This window comes from Pseudonaja textilis, chromosome 4 (assembly GCF_049901715.1).
Source record: "Pseudonaja textilis isolate UNSWEBS1 chromosome 4, rPseTex1.2, whole genome shotgun sequence".
Classification (NCBI taxonomy): domain Eukaryota; kingdom Metazoa; phylum Chordata; class Lepidosauria; order Squamata; family Elapidae; genus Pseudonaja; species Pseudonaja textilis.
In genome coordinates, this window is record NC_141993.1 from 9,253,729 (window position 1) to 9,277,467 (window position 23,739).

Consider the following 23,739-nt stretch of genomic DNA (forward strand, 5'->3'; position numbering starts at 1 on the left):
CTGGGTGTCAGTGGGCATAAAGATACACGTCCATAGGCACCAGGAGCCCTTGTGCACTCTTTGAGGACCTCAGAATGACATGATACAATGGAACAGCAGTTCAGAAACAACCGGCTTTGCATGCACAGCCATTTTGAAAGGCAGAGCATGTTGTTTTGCACTTTCTTAGGGCAGCGGGAGCTATAAAGCTCTTCCAAAGAGAGGATAGGGCAACCCATGATCCTCTGGGCAATGAGGTTAACCCTCTGGAGTGCTGTCCTATCTGCCCCTGTTCAATTGGCAAACCATACACAAGTGCAGGAAGTTAAGATACTCTCTATGGTGCAGTGGTAGAAGGTCACCAGCAATTTTTCATTCAGTGTGTTTTTCATTGACTCTAGCTGCGTTGATCAGAATTGCCTAGCCATCCTAATCAATGCCAGCTGGAAACCCTGGAAGACTAATTCAATAAAACTAGACAGTACCACAACTCAGGCAGAGGGTTTTTTGGCAACAAGGGCCCAAAATGAAATGTGCAGCATGTCACTACATATAAGCTCCACCCTGGCTTCCTTGCATTGTGGCAGTGCACGCCAATGGATTTAGAGACAGGGCTAAACCGCAATGCAGGTTTTGTTACTTACACCTCCCTCTGGTCCCAGATCAAAGTTTGTTCCCTAAGGACTTTCTCCCCAAAGGCCTTCTCCCCTCAACTCACTTTGCGGGGTGTGTGTGTCTAGTTTCATGCCCATTTGTAAACCAGAGAGAGAGACATGAAATCAAGTTTTCTCATTAGAAACATTTCAACTATGAATTATTATTTTTTACAGTTTCCTTCTTGATGCAATTTCTGAGCAAGCTGAAATAGCCCTTTTGCAGCGGACCTGGGGCAAATTGTCTTATGTCCTACGGCAATTGGGAAGCTGACTTTCTGGTTTAAAAGAAAGCTGTCTGGTTTAAAAAAAGCAATTTTTCACACAGTTACTAAACTGCCATTTATTTGCTTTTACTTCATGTGACGTGCAAACCCATCCTTGAGTGGGTTTGTCCCTTAGGTGGTTTGAGCAAGGGTGTTATAGCCTGTTAAACCACAACTTTGCATGTGTCAATGTGGACATCAGAAAAACAAGCACAGCTATGGGAAAGCTCGTAAATTGAAATCCCCCCCTTTTTAAGCCTTGACATTAGAAACAAACATGGAAACAAAGCTTCGTTTTAAATCGCTATATATTTCCAAGCTCCAATAAAGAGGTTCCTAGTTCAAAGCTTGACTCGACCATGGATGACAATTCTAACCAGCTATTCTCGGCTCCCCAGCTCACATTCCAACAATAACGGGATAATGCTTAGCGACTTGTCAGTAGTAGTGAAGCAGTAGTAGGACAGTGAACATATACACATATACTCTCATTTCTCCCCATTCAGGCAAATACACAGACAAAACCTGGGAAGAAGATTGTGATGAAAGCAAAAGAATTGGGAATTTTCCCTCACATGGCAGAGGACTTTAGTATAAAGAGAGCCACTTTAAAGCGCAATTAAGCCTGAGAGGTTAATTTAAAACACAGCAATGGACTAAGAAGACAAAAATTCAGGTAACAGTGAACAGAACTCCCATCATTGAGTCGAAGGATCTAAATTATTTATTATTATAAATTATAAATTATTATCAATTATTTAGCTCAGAGCTAAATAGCGACCTAATTTGGTTTGTTCCTGGTTTCAACCCTGGTTAATAAAAATTTGGGAGATAAACTCACATTAGATCAGTACTTAGTACTGAGCTACAGCTGTCCACAATTAGAGGGGGGGAAAAAAACCACTAGTCATCAAGGCTTGAAAAGACCTGGTCACTTCTGGACAAGGTAAGTCATTCATACCCATGATCAATTCAGGGATGGAGTTCACAGTCTGTAGCCGTGGGTTAATGCAACGGCTAAAAGAACAACCAACCTATCAGATCTTCCCCTTGCCACAAACTCATTGCTTAAAAGTCACGCTTGGCTTCATGGCTTTAATACGCAGTTGGGAAGTCTCACGGGCTATCAAGTTAGATAATTCATGTGAACCTCTAGCCACCACGCAGAAATAAGTTATTTTATGGTTATTTAAAAAAATACTACCTTCAGCAGAGTGAACTTTACCATCCCTTGTTGCGTACATGAACTCTGTTGAATTCTTGTGCACACCTAATCTACATCCAAGACCACCTGCTTCGAAAGCCTACAGTAGCGTTGTCAACGCCCAAACAAGACAGTCCCCAGAGTGAGTGTGAACAACTTAAGCAAACGGCACTTCTTAACAGAAATATCTGAATACTGAAAAGCTAAGGTGTGCTGAGAATAACAGGCAGCTTTGCAAGTAAATCTTACAAGGGGGGAGGGGGGGTGTTCAGCTTTACATTTCAATAACTTAACATATCTGGAGGCAGGAGCATGTGTGTGTATTTGTTTATTCATAATTCTGAATTGCCTTGGGATACCAAAAGTCATTCTAATTTAAGGTGATTTTAAACAAAATTGCTGGCCTCGCTTTTCAGAACATCCATTGATCCATTTTGTTATTTCAATGGGCTACCATGTGTTAAAAGAAACATAACATGCACACATGTGTACAGGTTTCATAAAGTCTATTTCATTATTTGTGGGTACCGCATCCAACAGTTAAATACATTTAAATAATGTATTATGTAGTTACTGCACTAATGCAGAATTGAGAACTAGATAGAGAACCAATTTAACTAAAAACCAGCTAACAAGGAACTGCCTAAATATTCTTAATACAGCTCTTGTTCTAGGGCATCCCACTTGAGGAGGGAAAAAAACCCCTCCAAGTCATACTGGAATTACATTTTTAAGGCCATATTCTTCCGCTATCCCACTTTCTGCAGCAGTTTCCTTCACGCCTTTAAGCCTCCAATTCCAGACCAAGACCAAGTTTGTGTCCGCCGGCATTGATGTTCTTTCCATCCACCAGGGCAGACAGCGTGAGCTTCACACCTGCAGAGGAAGCACAATGAGAAGCAGGTTCCATCACGTTTACCGTTGCCCAAACCTGTCGAGTCTACTCCCTCCCCTTCCCTCTTTTCTATAGCCTCCCCTCTCTTGGCTCTTCTCCTTTTTTCCATGCCTTGCATCAACCTGGAAGCTCCTGTCATTCATTCAAGGGGCGTCCCGAGAGAGAGAGAGAGGAAAAACAAAAAACTTAGCATCGCTTTGAGGATACAAAGGGACAGTTTGAAAGAATGCCAGCTCTTCAGTTATCAATAAGATATTCTCTTGCCAACGTATTTATTTACAACATGCTACTGAGAAACCTGGCAGCTTACCCCAAAGAATTATGACCTCCATTCGTTGAAGGAGGTATCCGGACTGTGTGACCAAAATATTTAGGAAATTTAGTGCTGGCTTCTATAAACCATACAACCCCTACCCCACCCCCCCCCAAAAAAAAGAGGGAGGAAGAGGAGAAGGGGCCAAAAACAATGGGCTCTATACAGTTGTTTTACAAATTTCTGAGCATGAATTGGAGCACTTCAAAGTCTAAATGTTTTATGGATCATTTGTTAGAAATGTAGAAATTTGGAAAAACTCTGAAGCAATGGTATTTAATTGATCTCTATGAGGGAGGGTGAGCTGCTTAGAAATGAGAATACGAAATATGAATTCTTGAAAAGGCAGAAATGTTTGCAATGTTTTCTTTGGCCTCTTTCACAGACATAAATACTCTTGCCAATATTTACCCCGTTTTTGGTGCTCTGGGGCCTGGCACAAAGCAGATCCCCCCTCGCCTCAAGTCAAGAGGAAACAAAGCATTGAGCAAAAGATTTTGTTTTCTACAAAAAGCAAGATTCTCTAACAGAGGAAGGGCATTCCTGCCTTTACAACTGTGGGATCTCCTGCAGGGCAACTTGCACAGAGATATAACAAACTAGAGCTGTAAATAATTTTCTGCTGCACAATTTCTGGTAATCAACTCAGATAGCAAAACCTGGGTAGCAATATACGACCATTTTTCTTAACTGTTTTAGGTATAAACATATAAGGACATATATAATAGAAAGCAAAAAAGTCCTAGTAGAAGAACAAATACCCACTCAGCTGTGTCTTCACACAACGATTGCACATTTTCTGGTAATAAAATACAAATACAAGGAGACCCTTCAAACAGATAGATGGGTATTTGTTGTCTTTATATACAAGAAATATATTAAACCTATTTGTAAGTTAACATCTATTTCGCCTCAAGTTTGGTTAACATCTACATCCAGTTTGTCAGAGCTTCTCAAACACAGAAATTAAAACCGTCACAGTGAAAAGTGCAAGTCTCATATTTTAGCAAATATTTACCTGGCCTCAGGGACTGGGTGTAGCCAATTCCAATTAGACTAGAGTTGTTCACTTTTGTCTGCAAAACAAATGACAAGCAAAGTAACATCCTTCTTTCAATTCTCTCATGCGTAAAGTAACCTACAGAACCCAGTACAAAGATTGAAATTTACCATATCTGCAAGACACACATATAACTTCACCCATATTTGCTTGTTTTAGATATACATGAATGAAGATCTGGGTATTTACATCTCATAAACTTTGAGCCAGTTAAATACCATTCGGTATCAATTCCAGCCAGTGTTATTCTTGGGCTTAGTTAATAATATAATCTAGATTGAGCCAAAACCTATTCTAGGATGTATATTCTCAGGTTCCCATTCATTTCTATGGATATCTTTGTTCTTCAGGGGAGTGGCATGACTCAGGGTGTCTTTATAAATGGGACAGTTCCTACTGGGTTGAAGCATGAGCCTTCCCTTATTTATAGTAAGTTAAGTCACCAAAGACACTCATGAAAAGTCCTCAAGCAGGCTGACCAGCAAGCCACAAACACTCAAAGTTTCCAGGATAGAATTCCCAGGGTGGAAATTTCTGCTTTTCCTCTGGCCCATGCTTATCCTGTGGTTATGGGAATGGTTTAATAGTTTTCCAAAGCAAATTTCCCAAAACAGGAAGTTTTTTATGATATTTTGCTCCAAACGGGCAAAACTATTCCATCCCTCAAACTCTTATTTTACGCAGCTGTTACTCCACTGCAAATGATACAATCTAAAAATTAGCCACAGTTTTTTAATTATAAAGTCTCAGAATACGCCAAGCAAACTAATGTAAGCAACAAACACCTCTTCTGCAACATATACCTGCAGAGAAAGAGAGCTGAACCAAGCACAAAATAGGAGCAGGTGGTTCCACTTCAACACACAGCATAACTTTTCTTGTAGAGTTCAAACCTCTGCTTGTGTCCTTAACTCTACCTTTCCTTAAGCTGCTAATGGCAGGAGGGGCTGTGGTTTATGTTTGCTGTTTAACAGCACACAAATTAAAAGGAAGAAGCAGCCAATCACACAATGGCTCTTTGAAACAATGTAGATGGAAATAACCCCATTTGTCACAAGAAAAGTTCAAGGGATGTTGTTCTAAATTCAGGAAAAAAAACTCTCCAACCTTGTCTGTATGTAACCTGAGCCAATGGAGCAAGACAGCCAAACTCTATAGCAGGGGTGTCAAAACTCCATTTCACTGAGGGCTGCATCAGGGGGCCTTGGGGGGCCCAGTGGGCATGGCCAGGGTGGGTGTGGCCAGCTCAACGTCCCCCGTGTTGGGGGTGCCTCTGGTGGCCCGAATGCTCTGCCAGAGAAAACGGGTCCCAAGCTCTGTTTCCAGCTGCGATGACCTCCTGCAACCCTCTGCCAGTGAAAACGGAGCTTCGGAGAGCCACATCCAGCCCTCCCAAGCTCCGTTTTCTCTGGCAGAGGCGCCACGGGCTGGATTTTTGCTGTTTCCAGGGCAGCCCCACGGGCCTGATCTAAGCACTCCGCTGGCCAGATCCAGCGCCCGGGCCTTGAGTTTGACACCCTTACTCTGTCGTGTATAAAGTGACCTTGACATTCGTCCCAACACCTGAACTGCAGACGGAAACTGTAAATCCCAGATCCTCTCCTGGCCACAATCTTAGCTCTGATTTAGCTGTACGTACAACCACCTCTGCTTCTTCTTTTGGGCTCCAAGTCATAAGAGAAAAGCAGATACCATGGACTGCCAGAAAAACCGGCGTCCCTCCTTCTCTGTAAAGGGAAAGGGGAATGGTATTCGCCTCGAGTTAAGTGCTCAACAGATGACTGAACAGCACTTACCCAGGGCAGATTCCTACCAGCCCGGCTACCTAAGTTGAATACTCTTCTCTAATTTCAGATACTGAGCAGACAGCCAAGATCTGGTTTGGAAACAGTGACAAGCTGCAGTTTTACAATGCTTCACAGAGTCAGGATAAGCAAGCCATAGGTTTTTGATGGCTAATCATGGCTGCCCCCAAATGCCTGACTCCTATGTGAAACAGGAGAAAATTATTGGCAAAGCAATTGGGAAATGCAGACGTAAAAAAGGCGCTTTTCTATTGCTTGGATAGAAAAGTGTCACATGGTTTCTTACTCTTGAATTTACAATGGCAATCAGGTATGTTTAATTTATATAAACTCAAAGGATAATGGCATAAAGCGAGTCCACATTTCAGGAAATGTCAATTCAATGCTGCCAAACACCTGATACTTTAACCATTAATTTAATCAGGCATTAATACGATACATAGAGATAAACCATGTATATATACAACATAAAAAAAACACAAATAAAAAGCTAAGAACAAAAAGCCATCAGAACACATCCTTTCCAGCAGCCTACAATCACATAAATAGGGATTTATGCCAGACAATCAAGCAGAAAATGCCACAATCATCAGCACTCACTGACAGGATCCAAGCTATTGTATATGAACAAGGAGCAAACCCCACACTCACTAATAACCCTGATGTTAGCTACTATAGGCATGAAACACATAACCAAACTCAGCACCAAGGGCCCCGCTTAACTTTTAGATGCCACTTTTATTGGTGACTGAGATTTACCAAATGTTAGAAAGCTGCCCAAGTGCCTTGAACATTCATGTGAACATTGAACATTGCTTATTATAATTTTAGATAAATTCATGTTATTTCCACATGACAAATGTTACTCAGCGGGTTCGCAGCAGGGATAAGGGAATGAAACAAGGAACTTTGTTTTACAAAATAATCCCAAATCACCCAGAGCAGACAGATTGGCCTCTTAAGACTTTATATTCAAGTTTCTAAAACTTATAAAGCAAGCTTGGGAATTACACAAAATCAAGCACAAACCTTGGATGAGAAAGGCGTACTGGCTGCTTCACATCAGACTGGGATCTTTTCAGTGTGAATTAAAGAGGAGTCAATAAAGGGGAACATTTGTAGGTCAGGGTTGACATGAGGGATTCCTTTAAAGAGGAATTTAGCACTGGGACTGTAATGTGTTTACTTACAGAAATGGATGCAGTGGGATCCAGCTGGTATTTTGCTGCAATTCCAAAACGAGTGCTATTGGTGCCAGATACCCAGTTAAGATTTATGGCGGTTTCAAGGTTCTCACTGACCTTCTGATAAATGGAGCCACCAAATTCTGACCCATCATTGCTGAAAAATATGTTGGCCACAAAAAGATACAGGATTAAACAAAACAAATTCAAATGAAAGAGTTCCTGCAATTTACCACAATTTCCCCCACTATAACATGTCAGCTTAAAAAAAAAAATATTGGCAAAATCTTTCCTAAGCACATTTTATAAAGACTGTTTTGGAATATTAGTGCAGTAATGCTAGTTTCCCAAAAAGTCTACACAGATTTGTGTCAAATAGATTTGCCAGGTTTTATCAGAAAAACTGAAAGCAGCAAAATAACTGTGCCCACAGAAACAAATGCAAACAGGATAGAAGTATTTTCTATAGTCTACACATATGTAAAACAGGAAAAAGAAGAGTCTTTTTGAAGGACAGAGAGGAAAGAGCTCTACAAATATCTCATGACTATGTCCATAGACTTGTCCAAATATGTACAAATCCATAAAATGCATAATCATTGGTAGTCGAGCCCAAAGAGATATAGAAATTGTAACAATACCTTCCTTGTACAGGAGGTTATGAGTCAACCTGTTAAGTCAGCCTTTTTTTAAGGTAAAATACCCTTATTTTCTAGAGGAACACTTTGCTCTATCAAAGTAACTGAAGTTGCAGTGTCCATGTTTACTTGCCCAAATATAAAGGCTTCAACTATTCATAGAAACAGGGGTTTCTATGCAGTGTATAAATGTATCTATCAAATGAACAAACTTATAAAATTGGGTCCATTTTATTTTCATAAAAATATGAAGAATTCTAGCATCATAAGGATATGTTGCAATATACTTACTTCTTGCTTACTTCCTTTAGGCCCTCACACTCATAAAAGCAAAATAACCATTTTAGTTTATTTCAAGGTTTGTTTACTACGACATGGAAAAAGGGGAGTTTGCTACCTTAATAGAGTTAAAGCTCCAACTACAATTCATATTCCAATTTCTTAAAAATGTGTGTCACTTCTCTTTTAAAAATCCAGACTGTTCCATAATAAAGCTTCAGTTTGAGGTTAAAAGTTAAAGATCCCTTGCAAAAACAAATCACACATCAGGATTTCTCACGCTTTATTTAGCTCCTCTGACTGAAACCAGCTTCTGTATATTTCTGGCTAACACGAGAACAGAACATGTGACTTAATTCACTTTAATTTACTAATTGTACTGCTGATCACCCTTTCTAATAATTAAGTATTCAGCAATTAGTCCCCACACAATATTCAAGGACATCAGCTCCAGCAAACTGACTTTACTTCCCCAAGAGAGAGAGGTTTAATTTTCTGGCTATCTTTGTGAATAGCTATATGGTTTAAACTTACACATTGGTATGCAATTGGAAGTCTCCGGTCTTGTAACCCACAGAGAAGTTATTTCTTGTCAACTTGGATTTGGCACTATCAAAAGTCATCTGGTAACCAGCGAGCCAGCCCTCGTAACCCAAGACAACGGAACCATGGATGGCCGGTCCAGCAAAATCGAAGTCAACGTCACACCCAAGGTTTATGCATTCACGCTTATAAGCAGATTTGATTTTGCCACTTTTCTTTCTGCAAAGACAAATTCTACAGTAAGATTTATTTTCCCGTCTCATGCACAAAATCCACTTCTCATCTTTAGCAGAGAAATAAGAAAAGGCCAGTTAGAGCTCTTCTGAATTGTGGACAAATAAGGCAGAACTGACATCAAAAAAAGCAATGGCGTCAATGTCCTTAAGGGACAAGGAGGAGGAAAAAATGTTTACTCAGTGCCAAAACCTTGCTATGTCCACAGGAAGAAATTAAAACTGAAGAGAGCTCCATCCAGTTGTCACAAGCAATTGATCAAGCTGGGTCAATCCAGTGATTCTACGAACAAACTAGACAAAATTGCACATCGTTTATATAATATAAAAATAAATATGCACCATTTTTCTCTCTTCATAAGCCAGGCAGTACTAAAAGCAAAACACAAAATGTGAATATAAGAAGTGATCCTTCATATCAACCCAAAATGTAGAAATCAAAGCAGTTCAGACAGGCTTCTTTCCCTTTTCTTTTAAGCCAAGAAAATGCACCACTACATATATCCTTTTAGAGCGGAGATCTCCAAACTTGGCAACTTTAAGACTTGTGGACTTCCACAAGTCTTAAAGTCCACAAGTCTTGAAGTCCACAAGTCTTAAACGTTGCCAAATTTGGGGACCCCAAACTTTTAGAGAAAGGAAACTGGATATTTCAACTGGAAGTAGAAATTTTCATGAGTTAACAATGTCAATTATGCATGATTTATAAAGCACCACTGTCTTGCATCAACTAGTTTTGACATAAATTCTGTTTCTTCCTCAGAAAACAGGCGCTAAGCCAAATAGCCATACATTGTGCGAACATCATAAATAAGAAGCCACTAGCATCCTTTTCAAATTTCAATTCTTTTCTCACATTGGAGTCTCCTACCTGAAATGTGTCAAGACAAGATAAACAGAGAACACTCACCCAGTGTTTGGCGAGAAAGTTGTATCAAATGTTAACTTCAAACCTTTGGCAATCTAGTTTAGGAGAGAGAAAAAGTTAGCTAGGAACTACCTGCATTTTCTCTGTAATTTCTCCTGAAATCTTTAAACACAACTTACCTGGTCTTCGATTGCCATTTCTGTTCCCAGAGTATTGTCTGTGTTCCATTTTTCTGTGAAAGTCACACCATATTCAGCCCACTTGTATTTGGTCTCCAAGCTTCCATTCACTTTCCCTGTATCTGTGTTTGATGAACCAGCTGTTGCAAATTCCTAGCAAAGCAAGAGACATAAAGGAAAAAGGAGACATATTTTACCAATAGTTCGATTCAATTTCATTTTATTTCAGCATCTTTTATTCCAATTTATAGTAACCTATTTGGAAGATTCGGGTACTCTATACTCATTTATGTTAAAAGGTCACCGGTGCACTCTATAAAAATCTCAAATACTCCTGTCAAATGCAGAGCGGAAAATAGCCAGGATGGGACCAAGGAGTCATTACTCTAAACCAGAGTTTAGCAGGCCAAGAATGAGCTAAGTAAAATCCTCAGGATCATACCTCCCTGCTACATTTTTAAGCAATGGTACTCTCTGGTTTATGTTTGAAATAAAATGTGATATATTTTTTCCTACTTTTTCAAACAATGGTAATTTCCGGTATGTATATGTAATACAATGCAATTTATTTCTTCCAACAGAACCGTGGACAAATATCAGAAGTTTCTGAGGACATAGGCAGCATGCAGGCCTGAAGCTTGTGAAAGCTCATTCTTATAAAAAGTATAATCATTGTACAGAAGCTCAATTACATGGGGCCCAAGTTAAGATTTATAATAGTAAAAACTCAGTAACAATAAACATCCTGGCTTAAATTAAGATTCTCTCCCAACCATTAATTGGAAAGTACGAAAAATGTTCCATAATCTATTACTGGATTGCTCTAACTGCAATCCAACAATACAGCTCATCCTCCAGATTTGTGAATGTTATTTCAATTTCTGACTTGCTTTAATTTTCCCTATTAGGACAATGTTCAACTAAGATTAGTGCCGACCAGGAAAGAATGAGATGAGATCCACAAAGGAGGAAAAGAAATGGACCCAGAGCACACTTTCTGACATGACAAGTATCAAGTATCATTATCTTTCTCTTTCACTTCCATCTACCTGGACTGTCTCACTCTAAAGGAAAAATTTTTGGGGGGGAAGCAACAGAATACCCTTGGGAACCATGGTTAGTCACTTGTATTCCTAGAGGTTTCTTGAAAACTGCTTCTCCTGTTTAAATACTTCTGCCTAGGGTTCAAGTATCCCCTTTCAACATAAAAGATAAATTGGCTTACAGTCTAGCCATTATTACTATTACACTTAAGTACTTACCACTCCACTTGTGGATTTAGTTTTCACATCCAATTTCACCAGGCCAAAACCTTGACAAAATAAAACTGAAGTTAATACACCATCTTTCAAATAATTAATACCATAGCCAAGTATTAAGTTTCAAAATAGTGCCATTGTAATGAACCTCTGACTTTAGAACTGTACACAGAAACACAAGCACACACATTCTAACCAACAGACAAAACAGAAGATTTAAGATACTCGATATCCTATTTTCTTTTCAACTCCAAAACTCCTTTCAATGCAGCTTGAGGGAATAAGCATTTAACTGCTATTTCATTTTGAACCAGCAGACACATCTAGAGTTTTGAGTGTTATCATTGACACTTGTAAAATGGCTGCAGAAGTTGTGGTTAGGCACAAACTAATTTACAAGGAACTTGATGCACTATAATACACTCCCTATTATTATAGCTTAAAGTTGTCTTTTTTAAAATTAGGTAGCACACCCACAATTATATACATTTTAAGCATGCCTCCACAATGTATGTATATAACGTATACTGTATATTGGCACCATGCACCTTTCCATTTATATATTTTAAATTAATTTTAAAGCAAAACAGATGAAGTCGGGATCCTGGCAAACACTGAGGAAAGTTTTCATGGGAATTAGATCACTTAATTTTTCCCTACCTGCTGACAGCTACCCTGTATAGGCCTGCTAACATGCAGGTGCAAATGCTTTTAATGGCACAGTGAAGAAAACTGTCTCCGTATTGCCTCTTTAAAAACACTTCCATTTGACAACAGATGTATATAAGCTCTACCCCACAAAAAAGTTCCTCTAGGGCTCAGTGGAGATTTAGAGATTTCTTAATCTTCCTCTCTCCTGTCAGGCTAAACCTGTAGTTCACAGAGATCTTTAAACAGTAAGAATCTCAATACCAAATTTGTAAGAGAAACAGATCAGTTTCCCACTCTCTGTGTATTACTTACGTCATATTCAGGCAAATAAATCAGGTTGACTTCTTATTTGTAAGTCAGTGTGACAGAAAGCGGCTGTAGAGTGCAATGAACTGAAAAATTCAAGTTCGATCTTCTGTCAAACAGGATTCAGATCTCAAACGCTATTCTTTCCTGTAATCAGATAACTGGCATCTTCCTCACACATTACAAGTGCCAAGAAAACCTGATGCCACTTTGACTACTTCCTTTTCGTAGTACAGGCTCTCACCACCCCTCTCCTCCTCCAGTCAACACAAAAGGCATCTAATTTGGGCCCAGAACTATCACTCTGCTGCACCAGGAGCTCCCAGCCTCTGGGCTGCCGCCCACGAGTGGGCCGTGAGTGGTTTGCAACCAAGCCGTGGAAACAGTGGGTGAGTGTGCGTGCTTGCATGCTCCATGTGTGGGAGTGACAGGCGCGTGTGCACGCTGCTCGTGCAAATGGAGCTGCACGTGTGCTTGCATCCCTCGCGTGGAACAATCCCCTACACCCCACCCCACTCCCACCAGACTGCAAGGCTGGGAAGGTTGGGGAACTCTGTGCTACACAAATAACCTGTATCCTTTTTCAGGGGGAAGAGGCAACCTATTAGTGGCCAAAGGCTATACTTAATATTTTGAGGAAGCTGGTGGCCACAGTGGGTTGACATAGATGATAGATAGATAAGATAGATAGATAGATAGATTAGATAGATTAGATAGATAGATAGATAGATAGATAGATAGATGATAGATTAGATAGATAGATATAGATATATTTCCTGAGTTTGGACACTCTTTGGATAACTTTTTATTTTATTAACTTCAAAATGCTAGCCCATTGCAGTGTTTACATTCATTTTTATCTGTTTATGCCTTCAAGCAGGGAGGACCCATGATATCTATTTCTAGTAAAAGGGATCCAAGCAGGCTCTAGGAGTTACTGATAGTCTGGGCCTTTGGGTTCCCGACATCAGCTATGTGTGAAACTCTAAAGCACTAATAATTGCTGGTGTATGCAAAATCTTTTCAGGAAGGAATGTACCATAAAACTCCAATATGTCGTTTTTCCCTGGACCATGGCAAAACTCTACAAATCACTTCAATAAAATTGTCAGGCTGGTACAGTTTTTTTCAGAACACTAAATCGCTACGATATTGGGTTTACTACATCTCCATTGGTTGACTATGACAATCAAAATAATTTCTATTTTCTTCCGATCCTGCATAGAACTTTACTATTCTAGGAATGGCAAATCTTATTTTGAAGTAAAAAGGCAAAAAAAACCATCTTTATCCAAAACATCTGGAGCACATCAGTTATGAAAAATCACTAGTAACTACAGGAAAAAAAAGAACCGAGTAATATGGATTAAGGTTTACTGGCAACAACAGCATAAAAACAATACTATGTTATGGCCAAGACAATTCTCTATTCAAATATTTTTCATAAACAAATATGCATACCGAATCCTTTGTTGAAGATGTCCCGAGCAGACTTGCCAAGGTCCGCATAGGCTGGTGGAATAGCCATTGGCGCTATGGAAACAAAGAAATGAATAGGTTAGTACTGCAAAAAAAAAAAAAGAGAGAGAGAGAGAGAGAGAGAGAATGGGCAGGACAATTACTTGTATGCCAATTCACAAACATTAGTCTACATATTTTTAAGAAGAAAATTGGTTTCAGATGCAGCAAAACGGCCTTGTTAATAATCCAGCATCCTCTATTTTTCACTACTAGGAACTACAAATTAAGATGTTCAGACCCACATCCTGGATAATCGAGCCATACTTTTCCAGACCAACATGTTTGGGCATTTTTTTCAACTTGCATGTTTAGTTGGCTGAAGCTTTTTCTAGTTCTTGCTAACAAATGCAGATTTATCCACATGCCAGTGAAATCCAATATCCTCTTGACTTATAAAGTTTGTATAGTCAGTAATCTGCTTATTCACTCATGAATCTGAACTATACAGAGAAGCAATAAACAACATTCAAATCACGGACCAAGAAATTAGCTGCAATGTTATCAAACTCGCAACACAAGTCCAATGTTATATTTAGGATGTGCATATTTTAAGTACACATCTGTTCTTCAAATCCTAAGATGCAGATATTAAAACATTACTTCCCCACTTGATTTTATACACATCATTTATTTTTAAGCACAATAACTTAAAATCAAACCAATCATTTTCTACTGAGCAACGAATAAGATTACACACAAATCAGCAAATTTTCCATTCCACAAGGAGTTTTTTAAAGTTTAATTATTGTTTTGACTGATGCACAATTCAAAATAGAAGAAAATATCTGTAGCTCAGGGTTGAACTTTGAGGTCTTTAATGTTCTCTCAGCTTGGTTGATTTCTTGGGGCATTTCATCACCCAACTAGGTAACGTCATCAGTGAGAGCTAGCACTGATGATGTTCCCTACTTGGGTAATGAAACGCTTAAGCAATCAACTATGGCGAGAGAGCATCAAGGATGCCACTGATACAAGTTTAGAACATCATCCTCCAAACTCCAAGGACATAAAATAGTTTTAAAAGAAATGTCCTCCAGTTCCAAGGACCTAAAACCAACTAGAATTAAAAGACTTTCAGTTTCAATTGCAAAAGTGCTTTGGAACACACTGGACTGGGAATATAGCGCCTGCCCACAACTTTTAAAGTAGCCATATCTTCTTCAAGAATGATATAATTGTGGAAAGCAGCCATGCAATCCCAAAAAACCCACACGTTTTAATGAATGACAGACAGGTATAATATTTATGTTCCTGCATTCTCCAAACCACTTTTTAACTTTTTCTAAACCAACATATAGCCCCACAAAAAAATTATTTGTGACATTAAAACTTCAACCTATATATCCACCTAGCAGTATTTATATTTTCTAGCAAGTACTATAAAAATATTGGTTCTATTTCCACATTTAAATGGAATGCATTTTCATTTTATTACTTTTATTCTTAGGAGATAAGAGAGGCTAAATAATGGGTTCAATAACCTTAAGAGTAACTCCTGAGCAGCACCTTCCAGTCACAAATGAAAAGGCACTTTCTTTCTCTTTGCCTTTCTATCACCATTCTGAACTGTTTCCAGTTTCAGAATTATTCACTGGTTTATAAAAATGGATAGTTACAAGCAAAAAGCACAATCTGCCCAATTAAATAATTACAAAGGAATTAGAGAAGCAGCTGTACTTCCCTATTTTGAGTAGGTATTACTTCTAGAACCAGCAAATTAAGAGAAAATCAATTCAGAAACCTCAAATCTGAGACCAAAGGCTAGGAAATGTAATTAAAACTTAAATTAGTTAAATTGCATAATTATGTTCCACCTTTCCCTGAAGCTTCACCTCATCATAAAGTGCTCATAAAGAACTGTTAGAAAAGTTTGCAAGTATCTACAACTTTAAATAAGATAGATCATATTGAGGAACAGACATTACAGGAAATTCCTTTAAGTACTCAGTTAAGATGGGTCTAGATTTGTTTTGAATAACTAAATTAAACTAAGAATTATCCCTCTATTAGATATCAGTTAGCCTTCCCTCCAAACCTCAGTATAGCTTATAAAATAGTTAAAATGGTTACTTCAAGATCCTTCCAATAAGTCTTTCCCTACTTACGTCTTGGTGGGCGCTGACATGGTGGATTATAATTCATAGCTATTTAGTCCAATTTACAGTATCTACAAAATGGGGAAGGGGGAAGATTACATCAAAGTTAAGGTTAGTGACTCTTAACAGATCATTTCAACAGTTGCATTGCTTAAAAAAAAATTCATTGTCACAATTTTTTAATATTTGTGTAACTCTTTATAAACTAAGCACCCTTTTGTCTGGGAACCTGCCTCAGCCCTGTGCAGAAACAAAGAGGCTGTCTTAGCTTCATGTATATCCAGGTAGTCCTTGACTTACCACAGTTCACTTAGTGGCTGTTCAAAGTTCCAACAGCACTGAAAAAAGTGACTTATGACCATTTTTCACGCCTGCTTTTGTGGCATCCCGATGGCCACGTGATCAAAATTCAGGCGCTTGGCAATTGGTTACTTTATGACCCTTGCCGTGTCCCAAGGTCATGGGATCCCCTTTTGCGCCTTTTGGAGGGAAGCCAGATTCACTTACCAACTGCGTTACTAAGCTTCTCAACTGCAATGATTCGCTTAGCCACAAAGAAAGGCGGTAAATTTCACTTAAGAAATGTCTCGCCTAGCCACAGAAATCCTGGGCTCAACTACAGTCACAAGTCGAGGACTACCTTTCTTATATTTTGTCTCTCTCTCACACACACCTCAATCATATACACGTGTATATATACATACACATATATCTCAATCAATCAATCCAAGCGCTGGGCTGCCTTAGCGGCAGGTTAAAGGGCATGGGGCAGAGCCCTCCCCATAGCCATCTTGCAGGCAGCTTCCCATTCCACCCTCCTCCCTGGCCAATGCCCACCTGGTGGAAAATGGAGGGGGGGGGGACTCAGCTCCTCCCAGGCCGAAATGAGCCACAAAAAAGGGGACAGGGAGACACCCCCCAACTTCTTGGCTGGCAACCCTTAAAATAATATACCCTGTTTCTCCAACAATACGGCCTCCCCCAATAGGAAGTCCCAGCATGTTTTATAGGCATGAAATGAAATTAAGCCCCTCCCCCCAAATTAAGGCCTATATTAAAACATGCGAAATGGGGGAGGAAATGGTGGGGGGGGGGGCTTGCCATTAGGAAGTACTCTTGTTGCACACCTGGATATGGTGCTGCCTGTGTTGACCCCGATACACAGTGCCCCACCAATGCCGAGGTCAACATCCAAGCCGCCGCCGCCCACCCGCCTGAAGATGCAAGCGGGGGCGGGAATTAAGTCACCCCCGAAAAGACAACCTAGCCATTTTTTCGGGGCTCAAAAAAAAATAAGACCCGGCCTTATTATATGAGAAACACGGTATCAAACGTAACAGATAATAACCAATAGATAACTGATAAGGGAGCAGGATGGAGTCCCTCATTAAATGGTTAGTACAAATGTGCATTGTCATCAGGGATGGAGGTTTTATTATTTTTTTCCCCTTTTTTATTCTTTGTTTTTCCTTTTGCTTTCATGTTGGGTTTTTTAGATCTTTGTAGGCTGCATTGAGTAGCCATGCGCCAGCAGGGTAGCAATGTCAAATTTTCTAAATAAATTATATATTACAATATATTTATGTGCGTGTATAAAATTATCTGTTACTATACACACACACACATACATGGTATTCAGCTTTGTTCAGGTATTCTCCCGTGTCATTATAGTTGTGCTTTTAAAGTTGTAGCAAAGTTTCGGCAGAATCTTATCTGCCATCATCAGGCCATCATCACAAGCCTGATGATAGCAGATGAGATTCTGCTGAAACATTGCTACAACTTTAAAAGCACAACTATAATGACGTGGGAAAATACCCGAACAAAGCTGAATAACATACATGTAAGTACATGAAAACTTAAGAAAACATATATATATGTATGTATGTATGTATGTATGTATGTGTGTGTGTATATATATATATATGTGTGTGTGTGTGTGTGTGTATACACACACACACACACGCACACACACACACACACATATATATATATACATACATACATATATGTTTTCTTAAGTTTTCGCGGGTACTTACATGTATGGTATGTATGGTATTCAGCTTTGTTCGGATATTTTCCCACGCCATTGTAGTTGTGCTTTTAAAGTTGTAGCAACATTTCAGCAGAATCTCATCTGCCACCATCAGGCAAAGCTGAATACCATACATGTAAGTACCCGCGAAAACTTAAGAAAACGTATATGTGTATATATATATATATATATCTTAGGTATATAGGTGTGTGTGTGTATGTGTGTGTGTGTGTGTGTATATATATATGATATATATATATATATATATATATATATATATATATATATATATATATATATATATATATAAAATACACACACACACACATATATATAATTATATAAGATCATAATATATATAGATACATATACACAACACACACATATACACATATACGTATAGATAGATACATATCCACATCAGGCACACTAATAGTAATGATGAAGAGCTTCGTAAAGAAGCCCAGGCAAGCCGGGCAGGGAAATGGAGGTGGAGGTTCCCAATATCCCAACCCCCCCGAGATCCTGCCTGCCGCCCCCCAACCCGAAATAGAGGCGGGAGCCCCCGTCCCCCTTTCCTTCCGCCACCCACGAGGGCAGCCACGAGGCAGCCCCGCCAGGCAACGCCCCAGGGAACCGCCTCGCTTTGCCCTCCACCCCCAGGCCCGTTCGTTCCCCGGAGGGTCTCCCGGAGTCTCTCCTTCCACTCCCCCGCCGCCGCCGCCCCCGAGGCTTTGTGAGGCGCGGCCTGCTCCGCGGGGTCAGAGACCGGGCCACCCCGGCTGCCCACCCACCCCAGGGCGTGGAAGTCCGGGAAGGGGGTCGGCCTGGCCCACTCCGGAGGGCTGGTTTTCAGGAGGGGCCGGAGAGTCTTCTTCGGGGTTGGGGGGGCAAAGCCGCCGCCGTCGTCACCGCCGCGCCGCGAAATGCCACGAGCCCCGCGAGAAGGGCCCCCACCCTCCCCGCGCCGTTGCCGTGGCAACGGCGAGGCCCGGCTACCCTTGCCGGCCTCCTACCTGTCTGGGCAGGGAAGGGGCGAGGAGGGAGCCTTTCTCTCTCTCACTCTCTCTCTCTCTCGCACCGCTGCCGCTCCCACTCGAAGGCCGCGCTGGAGGGCGAAGTGAAGGAGACGCCGCGCGCTTGCCAGCGGGCCAAGACCCCCCCCACCCTTTCCCTCCCTCCCACAGCCAACGACGGGGAAAGGTGGGCTGCCCCGAGCCGCGCCGGATTGAATCCTGTTTTTTACGCGCCGCCCGAGGGGCCTCGCCGCCCTTGCCGGGAACTCCTGAGCTGATCAAAAGGGGAGGGAAATCGCTCCGCCGGAGTGGGGGGAAAGACAAGGCGGAAAACGAGCGGAGGGAGCCGACTCATTCAGTCAGGCACCGGTGTAGACAGCCCCTGGGCTGGGATGCGAGGAAGAGGGCGGGGCTCTGGGGAAGAAGAAAGCGGGAGGGGAGGGGGGAAGAGGGAAAAAGTAGCCCAGGCGACTCGGGAGCCCGGTGCGCATGCGCTGGTGGGGAGGGGAAACAGGTGGTCCGGGGACGCGCGATTTGCTGAGCGTTTGGTGGCGTGTTTTTATTTTATTTTATTTTATTTTATTTTATTTTATTTTTTAAACAAATATTTTTAAACATAAGCCTGCATTTCATTATCGCGCGGCATGCCTAAGGTTGTTTAATGATTCTGTTAATTTAATGTTATTTGAGAGCATTTGCACCAAGACAAATTCCTTGCGTGTTCAATCACACTTGGCCAATAAAAGAATTATATTCTGAGTATTTTGCTCTTGCAAACTAAATGCACGAAAGAAAAAGAGGGTTAAAAAGACAAGGTTTATACAGCCAATACAGTATGTTGCCTAAGAGCTTTGTGTGAGATGTGGTTGCAAGAAAAGAAAAAAGAAAATCCACAAATGCAGTTGTGTCCATTCAGCGCTGGAAATTGCAACGCCACGCCCCCGAAAAAAAAAACACGAGAGAGAAATGAAAGGGCCTTCCTGTTAGATACCCACTGATATGCCTTCTATCAGGTACTGGAAGGTGTCAAAATCTGCAAGATAAGAGGCATTGCTTTGCAAACAAAGCTCTTCCCACCCCACCCCATTGTTTTTATACATGTACAGGAGGGTTTTTGCCTGTACAAACAGGCTGTGGCTTCAAACAATGATGCACACACACACACATGCATTCCTTTATAGATTTTGGCACTCCCTGCAGATGCCACTGCCTCCAGGAAAGACCAGTATTTGCCTTTGCGTCTCTGGAAGAATACTAATGGGCGAATACTGTTGCCGAAGGAAGTTGTTGCAGTGCAAAAAGGGTACAAGGGGGGAACAGGCTGGTATATTTTCAAGCTAGATAATGGAAGAGAGACCCTCAAGGCCAAGCAAGGGAGGCTGGGCGTCAGCCTGGTTCACAGGCCCCCTGGGCCAAGAGCCACACGACCGGCAATAGGAGGCACATCGCAGGCATAGAGAAGCAGCGAAAGGCAACATTTTCTTGGTTAAAAACCAAAGCGGAAAGAATTGGGCAAGGAAGCACCAGGTACTCTACCACCTCCAGTGCTAAAACACGAGAACCCAACAAGAGACAGGCTGCAGGGTCTGCAGAGAAGCCTAGGTTATGCAAAGCAGCACGCATGGCTTTAATCTGTACTTCAGGTTGAAGAGAGTCACATGAGCACATCTGAATGCAATCTTTAGCGGAATTGTTGCGTTCAATGGAAGTGGATCCATACGCCACCATGTTAAAAAAAAAGATGTTGAGACTCTAGAAAGTGCAGAGAAGAGCAACAAAGAGGATTAGATGCAGTGGCCCACAACCTTTTTTGTGCCGCAGCCCGGTACTGGCATCACAAAATCATCCGCGGCCCGGTACCAGCATCAGCACGCATGGCAAGGCGAACCAAGCGACCGGCCAGCCAGCCGTCCCCCATTTCTACCCGCCACCTTCAACTCCTCCTTTGTACCTGTGTCGATGGGCTTCGCGATGGCTTTGGGACGGTCGCTCGGCTCGCCTTGCCTTGGGTGCTGAAAGAATCCTCGCGCCTTAGTTTTGTTCAAAGCCGCCCCCCCCCCATGAAACTAAGGCGCGAGGATTCTTTCAGCACCCAAACGCCGCTTCCTACCTGGAAAAGCTCACCGGAAGCACTTTTTCATCAAAACAAGATGGCGGCGCCCAGCAAACCGGCGGCCCAGTAGAAATTGTTCCACGGACCGGTAGCGGTCCGGGGCCCGGTGGCTGGGGACCCCTGGATTAGAGGACTGGAAGCTAAAACATATGAAGAATGGTTGCTGGAACTGGATATGTCTAGTCTGATGAAAAGAAGGATTGGGGAGACATGATAGCAGCTTTCTAATATCTCAGGGGCTGCCCCAAAGAAGAGGAAGTGAAGCTATTCTCCAAAGCACCTGAGGGTAGAAAGCAACAGATGGAAACTAATCAAGGAGAGAAGCAACCTAGAACTAAGGAGAAATTTCCTGACAGAACAATGAATCAATGCAACAACTTGCCTCCAGAAGTTGTAAATGCTCCAACCCTGGAAGTTTTTGAAAAAGATGTTGGATAATTATTTGTCTGAAGTGGTATAGAGTTTCCTGCCTAAGCAGGGGGTTGGACTAGAAGACCTTCAAGGACCCTTCCAACTCTCTTTATTCTGTTCTGCTCTATTCTAAAGGCTGTGAATGCTCCAACACTGGAAATTTTTAGAAAGGTGCTGGATGCAATGACTGGATCTGAAAGAATGATAGAATGCAACCAGGTGGATCCCCGGGAGGAAGGGATTATATTCCAGAGGATTAAGAGGCAACTCAGCCCAGATGTTAGGCAGGAGAAAGAGGGAGATGACAGACCTCTCCTTAACAGTTTACAGAATGCATGGCAAGGCAGATAGCAGAGTTCTCAGTCGGGCAAAATGGCTGCGAAACGATACAGAACTCCGTTGGGAAGAATTGCCGCATGTTATTCTTGGTTTGGGGGGCAGAAACAAAGAAACTTAAGAAGCCCCAACCCAGTGACAAAAGTGGCAAATATCCTTTTATATCATCTGGCTGAAAGACAGCTGCTGCACCCGAGGGGAAGATAAGGAGTGCCTTCCTACAAGATGAGCAACCTCAGGGCTGCAGCCCGTCGGTTCAGCAACCGTTCAGTTACGATGGCACTGGAAAGACATGAACTTGCTCCCGGGGCTGGGCTTCCAAAATTTCAGCAAGGGTTTCTCTGCCCGGTGGCTGGGTAGTCGTGGCCATGGTGGGCGTGGCCTAGTTGGCCTTCTGCACCACGGCAGGGTGGGGGGTGTTTTCACCTTCCCCAGGCTCCAGTGGCTTTCCTCGAGCCTCTGGGAAGGCGAAAATGGCCTCCCCTGCGCTCCGGAGGCCCTTCAGAAGCCGGAAACCTGCCTGTTTTCACACTTCCAGAACATACGAAAGGGCCATTTTCCCCCCTTTTTCATACGTTTTAGTCTCCAGGCCTTTAATCATCTTAGTTGCTTAGTTCCTTATTACTGAATGAGGCAGGCAATTGCCTATAGTTGGAACACTCTGGTTTTATTATGGCTGGGCTACCACTTATCCTTGACTAATTTTTAGCACTTAAACTACGGTGACTCTCAACCACAGATTATTTTAAGCCTGGAGATGATAGATAGATTAGATAGATAGATAGATAGATAGATAGATAGATAGATAGATAGTTCTATATTCCCCCCCAAAATAAGCCCTAACCAGAAAATAAGCCCTAGCATGATTTTTCAGGATGCTCATAACATAAGCCCTACCCTCAAAATAAGCCCCATTTAAGATTATCAGCCATACAGATGCACTTAGTACCGTAGTTCCCCCAAAAAACCTAACCTGGAAAATAAGCCCTAATTCATCTTTTGGAGCAAAAATTAATATAAGAGTCAGTCTTCTTTGGTGGGAAACATGGATACATCCTCCTCATATCTATATAATAATGGCATCTGCTGAGTCATTCAGATTTAAGAATGGTGACTTCAGGATAGCAGCACTGGTTGTGCAGTTTATTCTGCCCATTCCTCGGAACGGGGCATAAAAGTGTTCTGAGATATACAGAAATCTAATTAAACTTGTCTAAAAACTGTACTGAGGATTGTCCATAAGCAAACTCCAAGATATGTTGGAAAAGACCAGTGGTGGAATTCGTATTTTATTTACTACCGGTTCTGTGGGCGTGGCAGGGGAAGGTTACTGCAAAATCCCCATTCCCTCCCCACCCCACTAACCTGCTTTCCAGCTCCGTTCTCCTCTGCAGGGCAACCAAAGAAAACCCAGCCAATCAGCTGAGACTTGGGAGGCAGAGAATAGATGGGGGTGAGGCCAGTCAGAGGTGGGATTTGCTGGATCTCTGAACTCCTCAAAATTTTCACTACCAGTTCTCCAAAACTGGTCAGAACCGGCTGAATACCACCTTTGGAAAAGACCTATGAAAACCCGCATTTGATTTTCTACAGCAGTTCCCATCAAATGGAGAAGGATGTAGAGTAAATCTTGATATTCTAACAAAGGTTGAGAGCGATGTTTTAGCAACTCCCTCTCAAGCCAACCCCATATACTAAAGATAAGAAGGAAATATTCCCTGTTATTAAAAAGAAAATATTGGTTAAAAATGAAAAAGTGGCTAGAAGGAATGGCAAAACAACAAACCGACTTAAAACCAGAAATGTGCTTCTGTTGGGTATTCTACCGGAAAAAATATAATAAAAGAAATACATATTTAATTTTACATGTGATAACAGCAGCGAGAATTGTGTATG

General features: G+C 41.5%; 1 protein-coding gene across 4 annotated transcripts; it reads right to left on the minus strand.

Annotated features, from left to right (window-relative positions):
• Positions 1-2,413: 2,413 nt before the first annotated feature.
• On the minus strand, positions 2,414-19,131 carry VDAC2 (voltage dependent anion channel 2). 4 transcript variants are annotated; one of them, XM_026723690.2, is made up of 10 exons: positions 18,984-19,131; positions 15,942-16,003; positions 13,777-13,848; positions 11,362-11,411; positions 10,100-10,252; positions 9,963-10,015; positions 8,811-9,038; positions 7,366-7,516; positions 4,329-4,386; positions 2,414-2,978 (listed from the first exon to the last, which is right to left on the minus strand). In XM_026723690.2, the coding sequence occupies exons 2-10, from the start codon at positions 15,976-15,978 to the stop codon at positions 2,887-2,889; spliced, it is 894 nt and encodes a 297-aa protein (XP_026579475.1). In that variant the 5' UTR covers positions 15,979-16,003; positions 18,984-19,131; the 3' UTR covers positions 2,414-2,886. The 4 variants fall into 4 exon arrangements, with proteins under 4 accessions (XP_026579475.1, XP_026579476.1, XP_026579477.1 ...); XM_026723691.2 differs by having other exon boundaries at positions 18,762-19,084; XM_026723692.2 differs by lacking the exon at positions 15,942-16,003.
• Between the last annotated feature and the right edge of the window lie 4,608 nt (positions 19,132-23,739).